This window comes from Magallana gigas, chromosome 7, assembly GCF_963853765.1.
Source record: "Magallana gigas chromosome 7, xbMagGiga1.1, whole genome shotgun sequence".
NCBI classification, from domain to species: domain Eukaryota; kingdom Metazoa; phylum Mollusca; class Bivalvia; order Ostreida; family Ostreidae; genus Magallana; species Magallana gigas.
Window position 1 is genome coordinate 21,576,430 of NC_088859.1, and position 23,125 is coordinate 21,599,554.

The following is a 23,125-nucleotide window of genomic DNA, read 5'->3' on the forward strand; positions in this document are numbered from 1 at the left end:
ACATTTGTGTAGATTATCGTTCCTACTTCGACAAACTTGTCAAATACACAATACATGTATGTATCCAAGGTTAATGCTAGTAACCTCCTGAAATACCAATTTTAAACAAGTTTTTTTTCTTTTAGCCGAACAGCGTATAAAAGACGATGTTTAAAATCTCTTAAATTAGAGTTATAGAACTTGATCTTGCTATGCTACATGTATTATATGACGATAAAAAAAGCTGCATTTTGAATAGTGCATCTTTTAATCATTTTCTAAATATGCATTAAAAAGATCAACAATTAATTTTAAATGCAAACTTGATTTCTTTTTGGTGACAAATTCTTATGGAATAATATTTCAGTAACAATCCAGGAAGTCAAATTTTTTTTATTAAAACGGATCATTTTTGCTTACATACTAGTATTGTATTTTTTTCATTCTAAAACAAAAATATCAAGAAAAAATACTATGCTGTGTAACAGGATTACCAAAGTACACTTTTTTCATTTGTTTACCTAACATTTTTTTCAACATTATAAACCCCCCCTCGCGGCAGTACATTTAAGGTCAACCCCATTCCAGAACTAAATGCAGATTAATCCCTTTTTTTATCATCTGTGTGTTTGATCCATTAAATGATGAAGCTACAATTAAACCCGAATGTCTCTAGACCTTCCATAAAAGAACATGTACATATACGTTGCCCAGCGAGTCCATCAACAGAGAAGCCATTTGCTGATTGCTGTCTTTTCCCCGCCGCGATCAATAAAAAACCCTTTTCTTATCTGATACCGCACCACTTTCCGAGTATTACCTGAGCCTGTTAGCGGCTTTGTGCCCGTTTATCTTGATCTTATCAAAAGGACTTGATTCTTGTTCTGAACAACGAACGTATTTGTAGGTATGTTCAGTACTTGGCCTACTGAAGTATATTTTGTTCACATTTTTTTTCCATCAAATGTTCGCCGTCTTTCGAAAAATATTGATAAGGAAACAAGTTTATAGTTAAATTTATTTAATCTTAAATAAATGCCTAATAACTGCTACGATATGAACCACGTATAGCCGAAATATAAACCTCAATACAAAAACATGAACTATATACGATATAACGAACTGTACATGTAACAAACAAGACACATTACGTTTACTGTATTGTATATTAACATAGATCACAGATGCTTGTTTTTGGCAATTCGATTATTAAATTATCCTAAACTAACTACCGTCAACTATCGCTATGTTCTAATCTAAAGTACTTTTTTCTTAAAAAATCAAACACGTCTGCTCGTCTATCAATTTTTCACATCAATGCACATGTTTTAGAATTTGCATTAAGGTACATCAGGGTATCAGAGCTGGGTCTAATAGCAGGGACTGGTTCGATCTGCTTTAGAAGGATCTTGTCTGTTTTGTCATGCGCAACTGCAGATACCGGTCTAGACTGAGGAGCACTTCCGCCACCTTCAATCTTGTCCCATGGTATGGAACTGCGACGGCCGGAAGTAGGCTGAGGTTCCATTAACTGTCGACTTCCTAGATGTTCCAGTACCGAGTTTGGATCTTCCGCTTTTGGGTCGATCAAGACGTATGAAGCAATAGACCCGTCTTCACATCCAACAACTAAGGTTCTCTGATCTCGGCTTAATCTTAGACTGCAGATGTTTGAATGTACATCACAGCTTGCGATTGGTTCACCGGAAGAAAGACGGTATGCTGATAATACACTTCTATCGTAGTACACCACCACAGTTCCATTCAAGGCAATGGCTCGAGGGGGCGAGTTTTGTTTCGGTAATTGTCCTACGTAACATCCCTCGCGTATGTCGAAGATGTTGGATTCGTCGTCAAGGCAGAAGGAATAACTTATGTCAAAAAGTAATTTGCGTTTCAGCTGGAAGCTTGGTACTAAAAACGGATCGCAAATCGTAACAACCGAACCACTGCAAATGTCGAGAATCATGAATCCATACCTTGCACCGCCACCAAGTCCACCAAACGGACTGTTGTCGTTGTAGTCCACCATTTCTTTCGACTTGTACATAACAGCAATCGTATAAGGATTGTCTAAGCACGGCTGCATATCTACAATAGTCTCTATCAAAATCGAATCACGAAAACTATCAGGAGTGAAATAAGATACTTTCATTTCTTCGTCCATAGAAAATGTACAAATGGTCGGAGTTTCGTATTCAGCCCGCGACTCGTGATATTCGTGAGCGGTCAGAACAACCAGGTATTTGTCATTGCTGGTCAAAAATGGTTTCTCCAAGACGAACCGTAGAGCTAACGGATGAGTGAACTCGCTTACTTCCTCATCACTGATTTGGAACATGGTTATGAAAAAGGGGGCTTTAAATGCAACTTCTTGCTGAGACACAAACAGGATGAAATCGTTCTGATGTGGTGAGATGCAGTATCCAGACGCGTTCCCGAACTCTTTGATGACTTGACGTTCTTTCAGATTCCATAGTTTGGTACTGATGTCTTTTTTCCTCGGTTCCAGGGACACGAGAGCGTAACCACCGCTGGGGGTTATAGCAAAGTCGACAACGGGGCTGTCATGGGTGAGGAGATCTACCATTATTCCGGTTTTCATTTCTATGACACCTATTTCGTCACTGCATTTGCACGTTACGTAAGCTGTCTCTCCGTCCTGCGTGAGCTGTATATCTGCGATTGCACCTGTCAACTTATCCAGCATATTCATTGGTTTTACAGCCTCGTCCAAATTCCAAACCTGGAACTCGTGGCAGTGTTCGATATGCGTGATAAGATGGCTGCGTTTAGGAGAGTAAATCATTTCTTTAATAATTCCCACTGGGGCTTGAATAGTGGTAACCAGTTCATTGGTGGTTACTTCCCATAGGTAGATATTTCTGAAAATTGTAGCAATGACAAATTTACCACTGTGAGTAAATTCTGCATTCGTGAAGACCAAATCAGTGTAGTGGCTCCTAGGCAATTTGAATTCTTTTGGAATATCCACTGGCCTTGTAAACGAAGCTATCACTCGCTCGTTGGCCCTGTTGTACACCAAGATATTGTTAAGTCCGCGGACAAGAACCATATCGTCCTTTGGAGAAATACGCAGATCCATGATTGTATCGTCGGCCATATATTTGTCGAGGACACTTTTGTATGCCATTTCCACTTTGCCTTGATTTAGATGAAGTATCATAAGCTTTGTTTCGAAGTTATTTGTCAAGTACGCTCTCATACAATCTTTGCTAACAACTATGCAACTTGGTCGAAACCCGATTGAAAAGGTTGCCACAAGCTCTAATGTGTACAAGTTGTAAGTGAATAAAAACTCGTTGGAATTGCAGAATACGTACTTTCCATCGTGAGATATGGTACAGACGTCACATTTTCCATCGAGTCCAATTATTTGTAGGAACTGACAGGATTCGATGCTAGCAATACATAAATAGCTGACATCAGTGCTGACAATGGCACAAATTCGGTCATTCGTGAGACAAATAGAGCCCAACTTATATTTCTCTTTCGGTTTTAGATCAATATGATTCAATACAATCAGTTGTCCAGCATAGGCTCCAGTCTCAGCGTTGTGGATTTTTACAGATTTTTCTGTGACATGGTCAATAATGATAAAATATCTACCATTTGGGGTCACATATAGAGCACCATTCGAAGCAAATACACTGGATTTTTTCTCTCCGAGCACAACGTCAAAAATGTGCACAAAAGAGCTTTCGCGTTCTTTGGTAAGAAGGAAACGTTCGTCCCCGATTAAGCTAAAATATTCCATTGGTGCACCACATTTTAGAGCAAACTGTAAAGAACTTCCTGGAATTTGAAGATAAGGGAAATTTGGTATCAATGCACATTGCTTCAGTCCTGCAGTATCACACTGATGAACCAAAGCGCGGATATTTGGATGAGTCTGGTAGTAAGGCAGGAGATGTCCTGATATTTCTGAGGCCATGTTGTCAATGTCTTTTTCGATTACCTGTTCGGCGACTCGTAAAGCCTCCTCAACAAGCGAGGCTTCATTACTTGGATTTAAGGCAAAGTCTGCTATTATGTGTTGCAGTGATAAAGCTTTGATTTTGTTGTAGATCCATTCGTAGTTGAACAAGACCAAGCGGTTAAGTTCATCTAGTCGTTCTGCGTTGTACAGATGACGGGGAACTTGGTCATATTTTCTCCTATTGAATCGAACCTGTCCATCGTTGTCAAAAGTAAGTGGTTGCGATGGGACGTGCCGATCAAATGCTGGAGATTTTCCATTGTCTTCAGCAGTCGATAGTGGTTTGGGTTTTCCATGCCAGATTCCAAGGTAGTAGTCCGCAATTAAAGAATATATCTCTTTAGTCTTTGATTCGTCGTTCAGGTATCTTTCCCTGATGATTTGATTAAACTGTTCATCTTTCCACCGATAAACTGTCACACCATCCACCTCACGCTGGACGAAATAACGATCAATTTCATCCTTCAGTCGCAGCCATTTGTTGTGAGGAATCCTCCACAGAGAAGGTTTGTGATTTGAGTAAATAACACTCATCACATGATCATCCAGCGACAGTAAATCTTCCATTTCACTATCACTTAGTCCTGTAACCGATCCAACTAAATAGGACATGGATCGAGACACCAACTCATAGCCATGTTTCTTCTCAAGGTCTGTGAGCATTGCACTGATAGAGTCGCCAAGACTTGTGCTAAAGTCGGCAGTGTCAATCGAATCGTTTGAATGAATACATTTACACTTTTCTGCACATAACGACACAAACAAAGGTTGTGAACACTTTTGAAATACATTGGTCAATGCACTTCTTTGCTGATTTGAGAGCGTACGGCCGTATCTGCTAAGGCAATAACACAACAAGTCGTCTGCCTCTGAGACTGAAAGAGGTTTCAACTCTACAAAAGATCTGGAGTTTTTGTCAGCTCCGTTGCATAATTTTTGTGCAATTGTGCTGTCCCCTGAGTTCACACTGAGAATGATCTTAACGTTTGACATGAGGGTTTGGGGAAGCCATGTCAGCAAATGCGCATTGTGGTCGGGAAGAATTTGCTCAACTGCATCCAGAAAAATCAAGAGTTTTTTGTTTTGGGGAATTGACTGGAGAAGAGATAAAAAGAACTTTTGGAGCTCTTTGAAGTCTCGAGTGATAGACATGTGATCTCGACCTAATCCCACGAGAATTTGCGTACAAATTGAGGTAAGTAAAGTTCTAACATCCGAGCTCTTTGGGGTATATCCCACGTACTTCATTATACAAATCCGGTTTGTTGGTATTAAATCATGCACCTGGTAAATAAAAATCAAAAACACTTCAGTTTGGTGTAAAAAGATTTGCAATAAAAATACGATACGAAATACATTTACTTTTTGAAAGGAATTTAAATCATTGTAAACATTCAAATAGATTTTGCCTCGGGGAAACTGGTATTAAATTCCAAAATCTCATTTACTTGAATATGAAAGTTAAATACCTGAGATGCAACTTTACTCAGTAGAGCCGTTTTTCCTTCTCCTGTAGCGCCGTGAATGACCAATGGCGTTTCAGTTGACCCTTGTATGTACTCGACAACTTTAGCGTATTCCGATTCACGACCATGGAAGTCTGCTGACAAATGTTTACAGCGTAGCCAATGCTGATGGCACTCGTCGAAAACTTCATCTTTTTCATCAAATATAGTTTTAGGAACATCTTTGTCAATCAATTGTTTTAAAGCAGACGGTAAATCAGAGCATAACTTTGATAGATATTCTTTGTGGTGTATTGGGCTGATGACGTCATCATATCGCCAGAGAACACTGTAGAAAGTGGTGTTCTTGTCTGTAACTAATTTTCGGCTTCGATCTGACATGGTTTTTATGAGATGAGTTGAAACGGGGTCTATTTCATTTTGGTCCGTTCTTTCGTTGAAAAAAATATCTGCAAACTTTTCCGCCAGAGGATCGTTCACGTAATTTCTAAGATCAGCTATTTCCCGGAACGCAATCAAACATTGGTTTTCTGGTGATGCTATTTCATCGATTCCCAGGATCATAAGGTTATCAATGGCTGTTAAATAAATTGAAAAGGTATTGGATTAATGGACCTGGATTAATGGATTTGCATGTTACATGAGAATTGATATACGATCAGGAACCATATTGATTTCTGTCGTTATAGAAAACAAATAATTCGAACAGACAGGAGAAACAAATGGTAATAGGATTTTGAAAAATGCATTTCTTTCCATCTGGTGGGTCGAATGTTATCATTTATTTACTCGCTGTTTGACAGCAATGTGTAGCTTGTCGGTAAAATCGATTGATTCCCAAAATTGAGCGTTGGTTTTAACATCAGTTTTTGATTGACAAATGGTACTAATGTGGAAGTCGCCCGATTCTACCTGACAGCACGTATTTCTGTTTAATTCCTTCGTCAATGATCCCCTGGAGGTAGCAGGCCTCCGCTGCTTTGTGCAATAATCTCATTATTTCTCCCTCAGTTTCTCGCCATTTTGCCAGTCCCTCATTAAACACGGATTTTTCCTTCTACAATAGTAAACATTCACACAATTTCTATCAATTTCACCAAATTTCTCAAATGATAATTCATTATGTCAGACATCCAGTGATTTACGTACAGAGGATAACTCTTTTATTTTTTGCTCAGCTTTCATCCGAAAATAAACAGGTGGAATGGAGTTGTAGTCCTTGGTATACCATTCGTCCAACAGGGGCGCTGTTCTGGTATCTCGGCTCTTCTGATTATGAAGCCACATCCTTAAAAGCTCGAACTCATCAGCCGGTATCGAGGATTGTAGACATGTCTTTCCGTATTTCTGCCCTATGAATGCCTTTGTTAAAAGAAACAAATACTAGTATAATTTATTCTTTCAGATATTTCTCTTTCTCTCTCTCTCTCTCTCTCTCTCTCTCTCTCTCTCTCTCTCTCTTGTTAAACGTTATGTTTGATGTCATGACCGACCGGTCCTCACACACAGGTTCTCTGGATTCTTAACCCTATGTTCCAGTTATATTGCACTTAACGTGTACACGATGTTAGGGCAGAATAAACAAAGAGGTTTGTCGGCAAAGATAATTGGAAAGAAAGGCAGACTAGCCAGATCTAGCATATTGACAATGGAGAGTAATATGGCGTATGCATTACGCTAGTAGCGGCAATATTTGTCAGAATAAATAATCTTGTCTTGTTTGCTATGATGGGTTTGTCACCTATCACAATTACATTCGCACAGATAGCATAAACATTCTACGGAAATGTTGGCTCTGACAAAGAAGATGGGAAAATGGATGGAAACAGTTCTTTTTTAAGCGCAGGAATCATTGTTAACTTTCACCCTACACATTTATTATAAAGCTATTTTATTCCACTAGAAAAGGTAGATTCGAGTCGATCGCTAATTAATGAATAACAATGGCGCGTTTTAAATATCCCATACTTAATCAGTCAATGGGAGATCACGCTGATAATTAGACAATACGCGTACTAATTAAATACCAATTTGCACGTGTTTTGATATTTATGAAAATGGAGCAATACTGAAATATAGTAAAGTTCGTATTTACCAAAAAACTTGGACCAGCTGTAAGTATTTGACATCTTCGAAGTTCTCGCAACCGGAAGTCATAAAAGGACTGGTCCAAGTTTACACCGTTAGGATCCGCTCCCCAGTCTAAATCCACCAGCTACAAATGAACACAAACTACATGTCTGAAATAGCATACAGTGTGAGAATGGCGATATAGACAATGGAATCGGGATCAAGGGCACAGGTCCTATTCTTTGTCATTCATGCATATTTTGATGCGTCTGGTGATATTAAATTTGATAATATATTTTTGATAATTTGTATATATGTTGTGTGTACGAAATATAATTTCATATTTTTGAATTTGACGAACTTTGATTTTGAAAAGAAAGTTTGAAAAAATCGAGGCCGTTGCACAAGAGTTGGAAAGAGGATACAAAGGAGGGGGAGCAGGGTTACCTGGAACTCCACCCCATGTTTCTGTCGACAGTGGTCCCTGAGTTGTGGGTACACCTTTTCCACAATGGCATTTCTCTCCGTCACGCTGTCTGTATAAAACAAATAGAGCTATCGTATTTATGTCAATATTTATGCAAAAACATCACACCAACAATCACCTGGTGCGAATTTGGTCGGTATGAAGATTGATTTAAAGATTAGCACAGCTCCCATAGACTACTCGCACCCGTGTCAAGAGACCATTGTTCTCTCGATCTGAAGAAAGTATTATTCCACGGCTATCACAAAGCATTTCGAGGTTTTGTGAAAAGTTCAAATATGTGCATAAGAGCATGTACGTAATTTAAAATGCTACAAGAGGAGACATAATGTGCTAATTGATTACATGAACTATAATCCAGTAAATGTGGCTTTTAACACCAAGAAGATTTAATTTTCCATAAGTCATCTCAAATCCCCCAAAAAGAAATGATAATTCAACGTTTATTGTAACATTCATATATGATTTTTAAATAGTCAGGTTACTTTGTTATGTATATAGGAAAATACCCACGTGCACTCTGACTTTGGACATTCTTTCAGCATTGTCTAACCAAGGCTTACCTACACCTGCGGAATTTAGAAAAACTCGGACTGTCCGTGCTGGAATTTCGTCAATATCCTCAATCCGAACGTGTCCAGATAATAACTTTTTTGTCGCTTCATCCATCTTCTCTCGTTATTTTTTTTTTTCAGATGTCTATTTCTATGAAAATCCACTTTTCACACTAGATTCATGATCCTTTTTGTGTGCCATTCTTCAACATCACTTCCCAATCATCCAATGTCCTCTTCACAATGTTGACATTTTCTCGATTACTGACAAGTGCGGTACATGGATCCTCGGTAACCAAGGACGCTAGGCTAGAGCATTTTAAAAATAGTTTTATAGCCAATCAGCCATATTTAAATGGCACAAACGATCACAACTGCTCAAGAGAGAAAAATCAAACGCGGTTGGTCGATGATATAAAAAATTCTTAGTGTAGAGGGAGATATGCATTGCTAGGAATAAAGAAACGCTTGTCCCTTTAAAAGTTATTGACAAACTAACGCAAGGTTTTTATATTTCTATCCAAAGGGGTTATCTTATTGGAAAGCCAGGGTTTTCTGTCTGTTAACTTCGGACGCATATTTAAATCTCCAGTTGATAAGTTTACTTTTTTGAGTCTTATATAAACGACGTTTATCATTAAGTCAGAAGAAAAGTTCATTAAACACGCTTTTAAGAACTTTTTTTTCAACCAAACAATGTTTTTATTCAAAAACTCAGGCCCAGATTGTAAACGTGAATTTTATCCGCTTACATTAATTTCATTTCTTACATCAAAGAAGTTCTACAAACATTTAAAAAATACTATTTTAAACAAACTTTAAAATAAAGGCTAACGTATTACTATGTGAAGTTACCAAGAAGTATAATAATCAATATTTTGGTTTTGCAACGAGTTCTAAATAACAAATGTAAAATTTGAAACCTTTCTTCATTAATTATGCATAAACCAACATATTGATTGTAAAAACTAGTATAGGTTTTCAAAACCATAAGGGGGCAGGTGAGTATTTTATAGTTTAATTTGATGAACGATCTTTTTATCAAATTGGAATTCCATCTATACATTTACAACGCGTCTTTTTTGTGTGTTATGTACATGTACATCAACACTTCGTATGATTATTTCACAAAAAAAATTAAGTAAACTTTATCAGTATGCACTACATTGATGTATATGAAGGAACTACAATACAAATAGGTACATGTAAATGGCGGTAACATTTCTACAAGGGTTGTAAATTTCTTACCTTTCAGCTTCTTATTGAATCTGCCACCGCAGGCCAAATTTCGTTCAGTGCTGAAATGATAAAATAATCGAAGAATTTACAGGAAAGATATAAGTCAAAGCATGTTTGTATTTTCATATGTTTTTGAGTCAAAGAGCTAGAGCCACGAAGCATCAAAAATTGCCCTATCATTAAAAATTACCATATTTTGGTAAAATATAGGATAGAATCTTAGCTTTTCATAACTGTTTTTCTTTTTTCGATATCTATTATACTTTTTTATAAATGGAGTTTACAATATGGCATTGTTTTGATGAAAAATGTAGAACAGACGTCATTTTTGTTAAGTAACGTCATGAAATGATAAAACTACGTATGACTTGAATCTAATAAAATAAACAAAAAACAAATAAAATTATCATGTAGACATTATAATTATTTATGAAAATACATTTATTGATTAAAATACCATGAAAAGCTTATTTACAATAAAGTTTAAAAAATATTACAGGGACCAGTGCTGAAGGTCAATATAACGGCGGTACATTTAAATATGTTGGTGTATTTAAAGTTCTTTTTTCTGCAATTTGAAACTGCATGAAGTAATGCTGATGATGCGCAGTGTATAACTGAGGATTAATCATTGAATTCTACCAGTGTAATAACAAATTATTAAAAATAGATATATAAATATGACAGATACGGTAATTGAATTTAATAGAGATATATGTAATCTCGAATTTTGATGCATTACTGTAACAGTCTGTGTACATTATTCTACATGATTATTTTACTTGTTTCAAGGCTTCGATATTATCACCAAATCCTGGCGCTTTACAGCAGTTAGATGCCAGGGTTCAGTCCTTTGAAATGTTTTATTTTCCCATTTTCCCGTGAGCTCACCGTGCGTTCATGTGCGCTCACCGTGCGTTCACTTGCGCTCTCCGCTCCGCTCCGTTTCCGCTCATCGTTCACAAAACGCCTACCGAGCGTTCACATAGATTTCGCCTTGCGCTCACTGCGTTTGTTTAGTGTTCACTTATTGTTTAGTCAAATGATATTATATTTAGGCTTATAACAATACAAACATGTAGTTTATTGTTATTATTTCCTGATTACCAACGAAACACAATGTAACAATACCTCCCGGGGCACTCCGAATAAATCGTTCATCTTGCGTTCACATAGAGACAGTACATATATCGTTCACCGTTCACTTTGCGCTTGTGTTTGCGCTCTGCGTTCGCTCACAATTAACCGTTCATAAGCGCTATTCAAATTCGGCTCAGCGTGCACTCACCGTTCGTTTAGAGTGCACTCACTGTGCGCTCACCGTTCACGAACTGTTCAAGTAAAAAATAAAACCTTTTAGCGACTGTGAATATGTAATGGATATACTAGTATGCCAAAAGCAGTTCTGTATGAAATAATATAAAACAGTTTCGAGGCCCGTTATAGGGCCGAGAACTGTGATATTTTTTCATACAGAAATGTTTGAGGCATATATAGTACTTAAATCACTCCATTGAATATCATTGTTGATTCCCAAGACAGCCCGATTTTAGAGAATAAAAGGTGTTGTAACCACTAGTATAAATGGTCTGATATTAAGAAGCTCTCTAATATATCGGACTGTCACAAGTAAAATTTTTGACTGCTGGAACAAGGGAATGACATTACAGCAGTGTTTTAATGTTCATTAATTAAATGAAAAAAGAATATCGATTTCTTTAAAAATATTTTAATGAGTTAATTATTCTTTATAAATGCCATAACGTCTATTCATTTACATTTCATTTTTTCTAGTGACATTCATGTCTTTTGAGAATTGTAACAAGTGATAAGCTATCCGTAAATGTCTTGAGAATTAAGATCATATTTCAGAGAGAGAGAGAGAAAGAGAGAGAGAGAGAGAGAGAGAGAAGTCGAGAGAGAGGGAGAGAGATAGAATGTGGGTTTACTATTTTGAAGCGAAGATAGGTTAAAATGAACATTTTTATTTAAAACATCAAGCAGTAGCACATAAATAATGTCGTAAAATTGTCTTGAAAAGTCGAATTCATAGCAAGCATGTAGAATTTGTGTTATCATATATATATATATATAGATTTGTAATGAACTCGGCCGTAAATCGATTTTTTCAGAGGGTAGGGAAGGGGGGAGGGGTTGAATGGAAACAAACACTGTTTTAAATATCTCTGTACTCATCGTTGTTTTTGTTTTTTAAAGAAAGGGCCCGGCAATCTGAATTTTTTCTATATGCCATACAAGAAAAACTTAAATTAGATTTAATACACATAAAATAATCGAAGATAATTTCAATCGAGAATTTTTTAGGCAAAAGTAAGTCACCAATGTACACATATTTAGGGTGATTTTTTATTTTATTGGACAAATTATCAACAGTACATGCTTATATTGTATTCTAAGCTGTGTATACCAAAAGCCGTCTTCATCGAAACGGACACAATCGATCTTTGAGAAAGGAGTGTAACTGAATGTAACGGTTCACTGGAAATACATTGACAACGCGACGACTCAACATTGATCAACAGGTGGCTGATAAAGAAAAGACGTATGCACTGGCAAAATGTTTTTATGCAAGGGACGATGGCCTAATATTCAATTATGGCTGTACTTAGGAATTAAATAATCAAGTTTTTTGACGGAATAAGTTAAGTTTATCATATATGTACATGTTTACATGATGTCGACTGTCTTTCTCCCGCGGTATTCAGGAATACGTACTTGTGTAAAAAAAAGATCGCTTGCATCTTTCCTTTCGTTTAATGCATTTCACCGTTTGACAAAAAACCCACAACTAGCTACTTATACATGCTATCGCTTATTCTACATAAAGGTATAGGAATATATATTTACTTACGTACGTACAATGTTACCTTTGCCATAATTTAATTTTTTTCTGTTTGTTTGCAATGTTTATGTATCTCATATTCTACTGCAATTGAATAATACCGTGGTACTTAGAAATAATGCTTTTTAAAAATGCAGACTTTACTGGTAAATTCTATTGGCAAAATACTGAAAGAACTCAAGATTCTATGTACAATTTCAACTGACGTCGCAAACGTCAAACTATGACGTCATTGATGATGCACGATGTAAGCATGAATACACAGTATAAAATTACTAGATAAAACATGTTAAAGTTCAGTTTATATGCGTTTCTTCCTCAAATGTTTAATAAAATGATGATTTTGTAAATAATCACAAATAATTATTTATCATTATTAATTAAATTCTGCTATTTCAATAAAAAGGAAGCAAATAATTACCCTAAAATAGAGTGGTCTGTTTTATTTTCTGTTACTAAAATTTTCAAAATTTGTAAAATACATATTGGCCACACTTGAGTACCTCTACGAAATTTTGCAGGCAGAAGCATTCATGCAATATCTCTCAGTTTTAAAAGTTTCAAAGAGGTACTCAAGTGTGGCCACATTCAAATTTGGGAAATACTGCAGTAAAATCTACAATTTTCAGCTATTTTTAACGATCATAGTATGTTTGATGATGCGCATGTGCTAAACGGTGGGGCCGAAGTGAAAAAATTGCATATGCATAGAAGCAGAATATTGTGCCCTACATTATAAGTAATGTCTTTTACTAATTAACAATTTTTTATTGCCAATGAGTCCATGACTAATTATAATTAGTCATGGACTCATTGGCAATAAAAAATTGTTAATTAGTAAAAGACAGTAATTACAATTTGTATTGTTTCAAACTTGAGTTTTGTGAAAATTTTAAGGCACATTTTGATGCTTCTTGGCTCTAGCTCTTTACCCCCTCCCCATAAATTTTCACCCCGTATTCTGTATGTAGTATTTAATTAACACCCTCTCCACCCACAAAGTAAAATCTTTATCTAAAATTAATTCCGATTTCGAGTTGGAGTTATGCCCCTTATAATACATTTACAGCCATGCGATATTATGCCTATATCATGTTGATTATTATAATACATTGTCATTTCAGGGAAATTTAACACGGAAAATTCGAAAGTCGTCATAGATATAAACTACGAAAGAGCAAGAGAATCTTCTAACAACCAAGATCTTTTTCTATGATATAAATGTACAAAGCCTTAATTTTCTCTTTGCTTCTGATGCAATAAACGACATTAACATTGTACAGTCGGTGATATTTACATGAATGTTTAAGATGTGTCATGTAAAATTCCATCTGGTGTAAGTTCACAGGAAGTGACAGTAACAACCGCCTGATAGCGATATCTATAGAACCATGCGCAGCATGCATTTATTCAGCCATCAAATGTAAGTTTATCGTCTGAATAAATCAAATAAACCAAAAAATATATATTTGCAGTTATTTTACATAAGTACACAACTTGTGTGCGTAAGATACGGGGGAACCATGATGCTTCGAGTACCCGTTTAAAGAGTAGCGTGAACGTGTAATAGGAACAGTACATTCAATGCAATTAAGTGTCCGAGCACTTTTAAACACCATCCACAAGCCACTGGTTTTCAATGTGGTACTTTTGATTTTTATGTCTTTCTAATTATGTAGCCATCGGATTTAAAGTAGAGGTTTTGGAGGAAGTTAATGGTTTTCGCAGATACCATTAGACATACTGCGAACAATAGACAAATCCTTCGGCCCCGTATTTGTCTACATTTATAAACTGTAGTTTACTTGAGTGTGCTATGACTTAAAACAGGATCTCTAGTTTTGCTTTCCGTCTTTTCATTTGATGCGGTGAACCTAAGCAAACGTTTAGGTCAGGATTGTCCATATCTTATACTCCGTAAACTGAGGAAGGCCAGCGTTTTCTGATTTCTGTATATATATATTTTTTTTGCCAAGCGTTAATAAACACCCCCAGAGCCGCAGTGCAACCGAGTGACAATAAGCTTATTGTTTTGCTTTTGGAAACAGTGCTTTTAAAACAAGAGCAGTAATGAAAATGAGGCTTGAACTTATTGGATCGTTTTGTTTCTATTTTGGATACCTCGTATTCAAAACGTTTTGCATATCGACGGAATTTCCAGAGAGACAGACGGTCTTTGGGAAAGTCCGTGGCCGCGTCAGTGAGCGGATTATCGGATCACCGGTGGAGGAATATCTAGGAATTCCCTTCGCGTCCCCGCCAGTAGGAGCAAAACGATTTCAGGTATAGTGGATGCATGTTGCGCGATGATGCGCCCGGCGTGCTCTCGCATGCAGGTCAGAGTGCATAATAATTTGAACAGCGCTAGGGTCGAGTATTTCGTTGATGATTTTCCCCCCATCAGTGGATTGTTTTTGGCATAGAATGCATACATGCAGAACAGAGTGATGTGAAGCAGAAGATGATTACTCTCGGCATCAAATTAATGCTTGAAAAAAAATCAGTTGAGAAGTAATTCCGTAATCTATCAGAACAATTCGATCTCTGACATTTATATTGCAGTATGGATTGTTTTTCTTTTAACTGTTTTATCTTAACTTTCCCAGCAGTTTTATATGCCATTAATCTAGAATATCAATATCAGCGGAATTGTGGCATTCTATTCTTATACACCTGTGTATAATAATTAGAGGGTATTATCAATTCTAATATTAAGATTCCTTAGTTTTTTGTTATGGCTTTCTGATATACAGATCACTGTTATAGGTCGGAATATGCCATTTGATTAGTTAATTATTAATGATTTTATGTAAAAAGAATAATTAGTAATAGTCATTGTTTTTATTGTTGTGGACAATTTTTATCACCAACAAAAGTTCCAGAATCTTGAAATCATACAGAAGTTTGAATAATTCAATAATTCAAACTCGATAAATAATTAATTAAATTCAAATGCCATAGCTACCGTAGTTTTTTTTTTTTTTTTTACTGAACTAATCACCAAAAGCCATTTTAAAACCATGGACATATAATGGACATAACATAAACTCTTTCTAATCAGGAATACAGATCTTTACTTTCTTACCTATTTTTCTTCTGTCTATCCATTCCATCAATTGATCAAATCGTTCACCCTTTGTTAGCCAGAGTCATACATAATTATTACGTACATAGTTAATTAATTGCCGTTGGTACAACGCTCAGACAAAAAATTAAAGAGTTTATGCAATTGCTTTCATAGTTCTAGAGGATATACCCATGTTTATTTATCTATTTATTTTTTTCAGAGACCTATCAAACCTGATTCTTGGAATGATGTACTGAACACGACACGACTCCCACCTGCCTGCTGGCAGGGCAAAATCAACGCAATCTACATTAAGGCGCACATGCCAGAATTTGATATCAATGACCAGAGTGAGGATTGTCTGTATCTCAATATCTTTGTGCCAAAGGTATACTCCCTTATGTTTGTTCGTGCTAATTGTAAAATTGAAACAAATGTCCTGTCGATTTTTATCTTGTAAAGTTACAAACAGATGGACAAGAACAACAAGCGACTTTAAGCAAAGTGATATACACGAGCGCTTATGATTTTTAATGGCGCGTTCGATCGGAATCATTTTAGCTCACTTATGAAAGTGAATGGACGACTTTGTAGTAAGAAAGTACAATAACACGTTTAAAACTCCCAATAAATTGATATTTCTTACCTCGTAGTCATGAAGCTGTAACAATGAAAAACTATTGAAAGTATGGCGTCTAAATATGACGTCACAATAAAACGGTACGTTATATGACGTCAGCACATGTATTTTCAATGAGCAAAACTATAGCCTACTAGGCCTATAGAAATTTAAAAAGAAATATTGGCTTATTTTACAATAAATATCATGTTGTATGTCTTTAGTCCATAGAAAAGAACATAACGTTCCCGGTGATGTTTTACATCCATGGCGGATCTAACAGAGCTGGAATGGGCGCGATGCTTCCCGGTGACTTATTAGCTGCCCATGGACAAATTATTGTGATCAATTTCAACTACAGACTGGGTTTGCTAGGTATTGATAAAAATCAATTAAAACAAAATGGGAATTTTTTTTTTTAAATAATCAAGGTTGTATGTGACACTTCCATATTGTGACGTACTTCCTATAGAAATAAACAATAAAATAAAGAAATTATATTTTCTTTCCGATAACTGATACCCTAACAGTGTAACGCAATGATCAGAGTGTTATCTACAAATCTGTTAGCCATGAGTTCGAATCTTGCTGGTGCTTTTATAATTTTTACCATCCCAAATGTTTTTAAAAATATATTTTGGTCAAATATTGCAAAATTTGAAAATTCTAAATCAGTGGAATACGTTTTGAATTTCAATTCGACAGGTGTTCCTTACCACCTTCAAAACGAATAAAGCAATAATGCATTATATAAGGAATAAGGAATCATTCTTTGAGTATTATGAGGGGATAATTTTGGTCGGGGCGTGATCAAATCCAATAAAGCCCGAAGGGCTTTATGATAGATTTGATCACGCTCCGACCGAAATTATCACCTCAAAATATTCAAAGAATGATTCCTTATTACTTATATTTATATGATTTTAAACCATCGTACGATTATATATTAAATATAAATAAGCAAACCCCGCTGGCGCCTCAATTTGCCTTTATGAGTTATATAGTACAAAATCGATACGTAATGTTATCACAGGCAAAGACACTGGAAAATGTAAATATATCAAATAAAAACTGATTTAGGTTTTTAATAGGATTTTTATCATCTGTGGAGAACAACTTCCCGGGAAACAATGGACTCTTGGACCAGGTTCTAGCGATGAAGTGGGTCAACTCCAACATCCAGTACTTCAACGGGGACGTCAGTAGCATCACTATTGTGGGTCATAGCGCGGGGGCGGGGGACACGGGGCTCCACCTGGTGTCTCCTCTCACAAAAGGTACGTTTCAAGTTTTTACTTTATAAAATCTTCGGATTACCATTTTTAAATTGATTTATTTTTTAAATTCTTTTTTAAGTCATCAATTCTTGATTATTTCAATTATTATTAGGTAAAATTAGACATGTGTGAATCAAACATGCCCAGAAAAATTTATATTTACTTCATCAAATCGTAAATGCTCGTTTCAGGTTTATTCAAAAACGCCATTCTTATGAGCGGTTCGCCATTAGCGCACTGGGCTATGGCACTGCCGAACCAATATCCCGGCTCCAATATTAACTCCACTATTCTGAGAATAGCGTTAAATGCTGCCGACATAAGACAGATCAGCGTACAGGACCTTATAGCGATCGAGTCCATTTTGTCAAAGGTAATTGCTAATTTTACATTTTTCCTTCCTTTATTCGGAAAGCAATTACGACGGGTTTTTTTAAGAATAGTAATCTATCATGCATTTGTCTATATTGTCAATTGATTTAGGCAGATCCGTGGTATGTAAAAGAAAGAGTAACTTTATAGTATTGGGAAAAATCCAGATTAGGTTATCCAATAATTATCGATTAAAATTTTTTTTCTACTGTATTTAGAAAATTCTTTAACTGACCAAGATATATAATTTTTGATATTCAATAACAATAAAATGTAATAATTGTAGTTTTATTTTTCTATGATAAAACTTGCTGGCAGTGTATAACACTGGTTTATGATTTTATCAGGGGTTATTTAAACTCCTAAACGGTCTTCGCAATGTCCATAAACATGTACCATACATTGTATATTAGTACATGTACCGTATATTAGTACATGTACCGTATATTAGTACATGTACCGTGTATTAGTACATGTAACTTCGTTGGGTATCTCCCTGTGTTATAGGTACATGTACTTACATGAATATGGATCAGGGAAATCCTATATCCTTGACGCAGACATAACATCTTACGTGAAAAATATACAGACAGCAGTCGGTCACACTATGATATTTTATAAATGTTGATATAAAATCCCCTATTTCAATCAAATATTGTATCTATGTTTTTTCCGCTTTACTGAGAATGGCATGTACCATCACCCAACAGTATAAGTTTGATATAAAAAATAACACTTGAATACATATATCTCTATTTGTTGTGCAATCGGAACATCGCTCGGCCTTTTCCGTCAAGTCGTTTTTTCTCGACTTGACGGAAAAGGCCGAGCGATGTTCCGATTGCCTGTTGTGCTGACCGTTTTGTATTGTAGTTACTCCCCTTCAGCGTGGTTCCTTACCCAGCAGTTGTCGACAACTATTACCTGACTGAACAACCTAGAACGTCTTTCAAAAATGGCGACTTTCACGGAGAAGCTTTCTTCTTATCATTTACTGCAGACGAGAGCTTTGCTGATCTCGGTCAGTACAGCCTTCCCAAGTCATTTTGAAATTAAAGATTCAAACTTTGCTTTTCAAATTCATAGATAATAATTTTTTTTTGTAGGATTATTCAAGAACGCCTCTTTTCCCGGTTTTCTTGTACGATACGAGCCATTTTATCCTAAGATATGTAATTTCCTAGGTAAGTAAACGGAAAAAAAGATTGAGAGTTCTCCAAATTTGTATGATAGAAAAATTGCTAACATGCGCGAATATTGTGTGGTCCGACACCCCCCCCCCCCCCATCTCTCCTTTTGGGAAAATTCAAACTTATAAATTTTACGTAGTGAAATAATTATCAAAAGCTAAACTGTTGTTGCTATAGCAACAAAAAGGTATTCCGTTCTTTTATATATTTTTATATGTATGAATCTGTAATAAAAAAAAAATTGCTTGTTTCGTCTAAAAAAAAATAATGGAAATAATATTTACTGTGAAGAAATTTCCAGAGCTTTCTCCCATGTAAAGCAACGAAAATGAACAAAAAATCAATTTTTGAAGTACCTCTTGTGACGACCGAAGCTACATATGTACGCCGATTCAAACAAAAGATGTTAAACATATCTACATACAAATGTCTATCTGTCTTAAAAGTTTGGTTGTTCAAGTCAGTGTCAAACCTTATAAGGGATGGTAGACAAAGATAAATACCTCAAGGCTCTTTTTTTTTCAAAATTCATTTTTTTCAAAATTCATTTACGGTTGTCCATTTCCTTCCCGGCTCAAAAAATTTGTCTCCACGAGATCTCAGAGACGGCAAATTTATGTCCAAAATCTGTGGGATGATAGACCTATGTATGTTGATGTCTTTAAACTATTTGTATAAGAAAATATGTCCTTTTATTTTTAGATCCTATTGGAGGGGGGGGGGCGTCCGGTAATCTTGTTTACCAGAGGGGTAGGGGAGTCAAGGTTTATTAAGGTCTTCCGTTGGAAATTGTATTGTTTTCTCTTTATTTCTTATTTTTCCACCTTTTTTGTCTCCAAAATTTCTCAGAGATGATAAGATATATTTTCCGGATTTCCCAACGGAAGATCTTAATAAGCCTCGACTCCCTTACCCCTCTGGCAAACAAAATTACCCCCCCCCCCCTCACCTCCCCGTAAGAATTTGAGTATAAAAATGCCATATTTACTAATCATAAAATCTCTGCTTTTTTACAAACCTGACTATATTCTATTTATACACATTTCTTAGAGTAATCAAACAGTCGTAAATTAATTTGAAATCAAATTTTTGATTGAAGATGTCCTTACGGCAGCGTATAGCGATGTCAACCCCTCCGGAAAAAGGCTTATTGAGGTAGGTTCCTTACTGATTGATTAAAAATTTTATATAACGCATTTTAATTAAATTATATCATTACTTATCATAAACTTATTATAAGGGAAAGGCAGACCCAAATGGAAGCTGAATAAACTTGTAAAATTAAGTATCCATAAAATCTATCTGTAATTCTTAGGTATGATTATTTAGATATTACTATTGATAAAAATTTGAATATTTTCTCTATATCTTTATACAAAGTTGTTCTTCTCAATGGGATTGGTATATTCCAAAAATAGCTTCGGCCATCCTTGATCATTCCGTGTCTGGCTGGAACATTTCACACGGTGGACCTCTTAATTATACGACATGTTTTTCCCCGTTGAGTTACAGTTACAGGCTAAAAATAAAATCATACTTTTTTTTAGGCTGAAGCCGATATGCTTTTTTATGCCGGCATGATGGAATTGGCTGATCTACTTTCTGACTCAGAAGCCAAGCCGGAGGTGACTGTCCTTGAATACGACATAATTATGCCATACTTGAATAATCCCAAATGGCAAGGCGAGTGGTTATAATTACAATCCTCTGAATAAAGAAAAACCACTAGTTATAATAGGAACAAGGTGGACTTCACAAATATTTTACGATTATAGCCTTTTGATGAGGTCAATCCATGGTTTTATAGACCTGGTGAGAATATATAGGCCAAGGACGAAGTCTAAGGTCGATATACTCTCATATAAAACGATGTATTGACCAATATCAAAAGGCTATAATTGTTTTATAATAATCATTTGAAAACTGATTCTTTTCAAGAGTATAAATGTTAAATATTTGCTTCAGAATGTAGACGTTGAATTCATACTCTGACATCACAATGTTGCAATGCCAAAACTAATAATCTATTTTTTACCATAACGAGGGTTATAAATTTTCTATTTTTAGTGAAGTTTATAACAGAATTGCAGCACAATCACATAACAGCAATCGACCAGTTATGCGCTTAGAAAAATACGATATTATAATAAAATATGATATGATTTATATGAGGTGAATGTTCAATTCACGCAATTATCACAAACTTGTCTATCTGTGTGCAAACAAATTCTCATATCGCGCTAGCGCGCGTTATTCAATTTGTATGGTTGCAGCTATGAGAACACATCTTTCAAAAAATGATTATTCATTACTTAAATAAATACATGCGAAAAACATTAACATGATCGGTGAGATTTCCTCCGCGAAATTGTGAAGGAGCCAATGAAAATAGAGCATGAATTATTCACGAGTAAGGGGAAAGTTCATTGAGTTGGCCCACGTCCCACGGTCAGTAAGCGGTCGCCAGGTTGACCTTGGGTTTCTGACGATGATTTACACCGTTTCGATTGCAGATTCCGTATAGCCTAATCCAAAGACAATCAAGGAAATGTTGATTTTACAGGTGTAAACCACGGGCAAGACATCTTTTACCTGTTTGGGGTTCCCTTACTGGGCAAGCCGGATGTAAATTTCACGAGTTCTGACGTTGAAGCCAGCAAAGCAGAGATGACGTTGTACAGTAACTTCGTTAAATCCGGGTAACTCATATTGTTACCATATTGTTACCATTATCATCACTGTGGTTTCATGAATAATCTTGGAACTCAATTTTCGCGGATATAGTGAAAATAACAGTTTTACGGATGAAAACGTATTATTATATGTCGCCAATGAAATATAACATGTATTAGAAAGTGTACTTCAATTAACGATTTTAAAATGCTAGCTCATGCTACAATGTAGCTAATAAAAGCAAGTTATCTTATAGTTCCCTCGTTTCATCATTGCAGGTTGTTTACGTCAGACGGGAAAACAAGAGTGGGTAGTCTGTATAACAAAGACAGTAAGAAATACAACAGAATGTCCCTACAGGGTAACATTGTATCCATAGAACAGCTCCAGAACTTCCGTGCTTCCAAGATGAACTTCTGGAACAATGTGGTTCCAAACACAAATTTCACGTGTAATGCATCCTCCGCCGCACCCAGACGTGTTTTCCATATGAGTTCATTTTTCCTTACTCCATGTGAACTTGTTTTATTTTTTTATGTCAATAAATATCTCTAGGCATCGAATAATGAATAGTTATTGTATACACGGGGTAATTCTGTTGCTACTAGGCAGCGAAGGGTTATCATCAAAGTAAAGAAAAAATCGTTAAAAATATTGGGGTTTTTTTTTTAATCAAAGATTGGTCCGATAACCTGCTGTTACAGGCTATCACGTTGTCACCGATTGCATAAATTTCGATTTCAACAAATCGGATGAAAAGAAGCAAACTTGTATTTTCTTGAATATGAACAGTTATAAAGAGCTAGAGAACGATGGTAGGTAAAACTCGGTTATAGCGAAGTCCTAGGGACCAATGAATTTACTTCCTTTATCCGCAATTCGTTATATCCGTAAAACAAAATCGTAATACATGTAATAACTATAGCAAATTCATCTTATACATGGTTATTTTCACCAGACTAATTGAAAATGGAAAAAGTATTTTTTGATACCTTTAATATTCGGATTGTGAATTTTAGAATTTATGTGAAAATGAATTCATTCAAACTATTATGTTTAATGGTATTGCAAACTTTTTAAACAGTAAAGAAATTCCTTATGAAAGTGTTAAATTTCGTTATAATTCACCTCTAGGGAACCCAAAATCAGTTCGCTTTAGTTGAACCCGAATTCGTAATAAATGTTAAGTTTTGTAAATATTTGTAAAGAGACTTACCGGGGATGTCGCTATATTGGTGTTCGTACAAACCGAGTTTTACTGTAAAAGCC

At 35.7% G+C, this 23,125-nt stretch overlaps 2 protein-coding genes across 2 annotated transcripts; one reads left to right on the forward strand and one right to left on the reverse strand.

The window, feature by feature from the left end:
* Positions 1 to 991: 991 nt before the first annotated feature.
* Positions 992 to 16,413, reverse strand: LOC105339087 (NACHT and WD repeat domain-containing protein 2). Its single transcript, XM_011444500.4, has 9 exons — positions 16,372 to 16,413; positions 9,805 to 9,854; positions 8,566 to 8,865; positions 7,963 to 8,051; positions 7,541 to 7,660; positions 6,595 to 6,807; positions 6,358 to 6,502; positions 5,449 to 6,023; positions 992 to 5,263 (listed from the first exon to the last, which is right to left on the reverse strand). Exons 3-9 carry the CDS (start codon positions 8,669 to 8,671, stop codon positions 1,289 to 1,291), a joined length of 5,223 nt encoding a protein of 1,740 aa, XP_011442802.3. The 5' UTR covers positions 8,672 to 8,865; positions 9,805 to 9,854; positions 16,372 to 16,413; the 3' UTR covers positions 992 to 1,288.
* On the forward strand, positions 13,774 to 22,473 carry LOC105339086 (neuroligin-4, X-linked). The gene is made up of 11 exons (XM_011444499.4): positions 13,774 to 14,941; positions 15,946 to 16,113; positions 16,569 to 16,719; positions 17,436 to 17,621; positions 17,813 to 17,994; positions 18,867 to 19,014; positions 19,100 to 19,177; positions 20,283 to 20,338; positions 20,731 to 20,866; positions 21,747 to 21,882; positions 22,135 to 22,473. Exons 1-11 carry the CDS (start codon positions 14,729 to 14,731, stop codon positions 22,409 to 22,411), a joined length of 1,731 nt encoding a protein of 576 aa, XP_011442801.3. The 5' UTR covers positions 13,774 to 14,728; the 3' UTR covers positions 22,412 to 22,473.
* Positions 22,474 to 23,125: the final 652 nt, after the last annotated feature.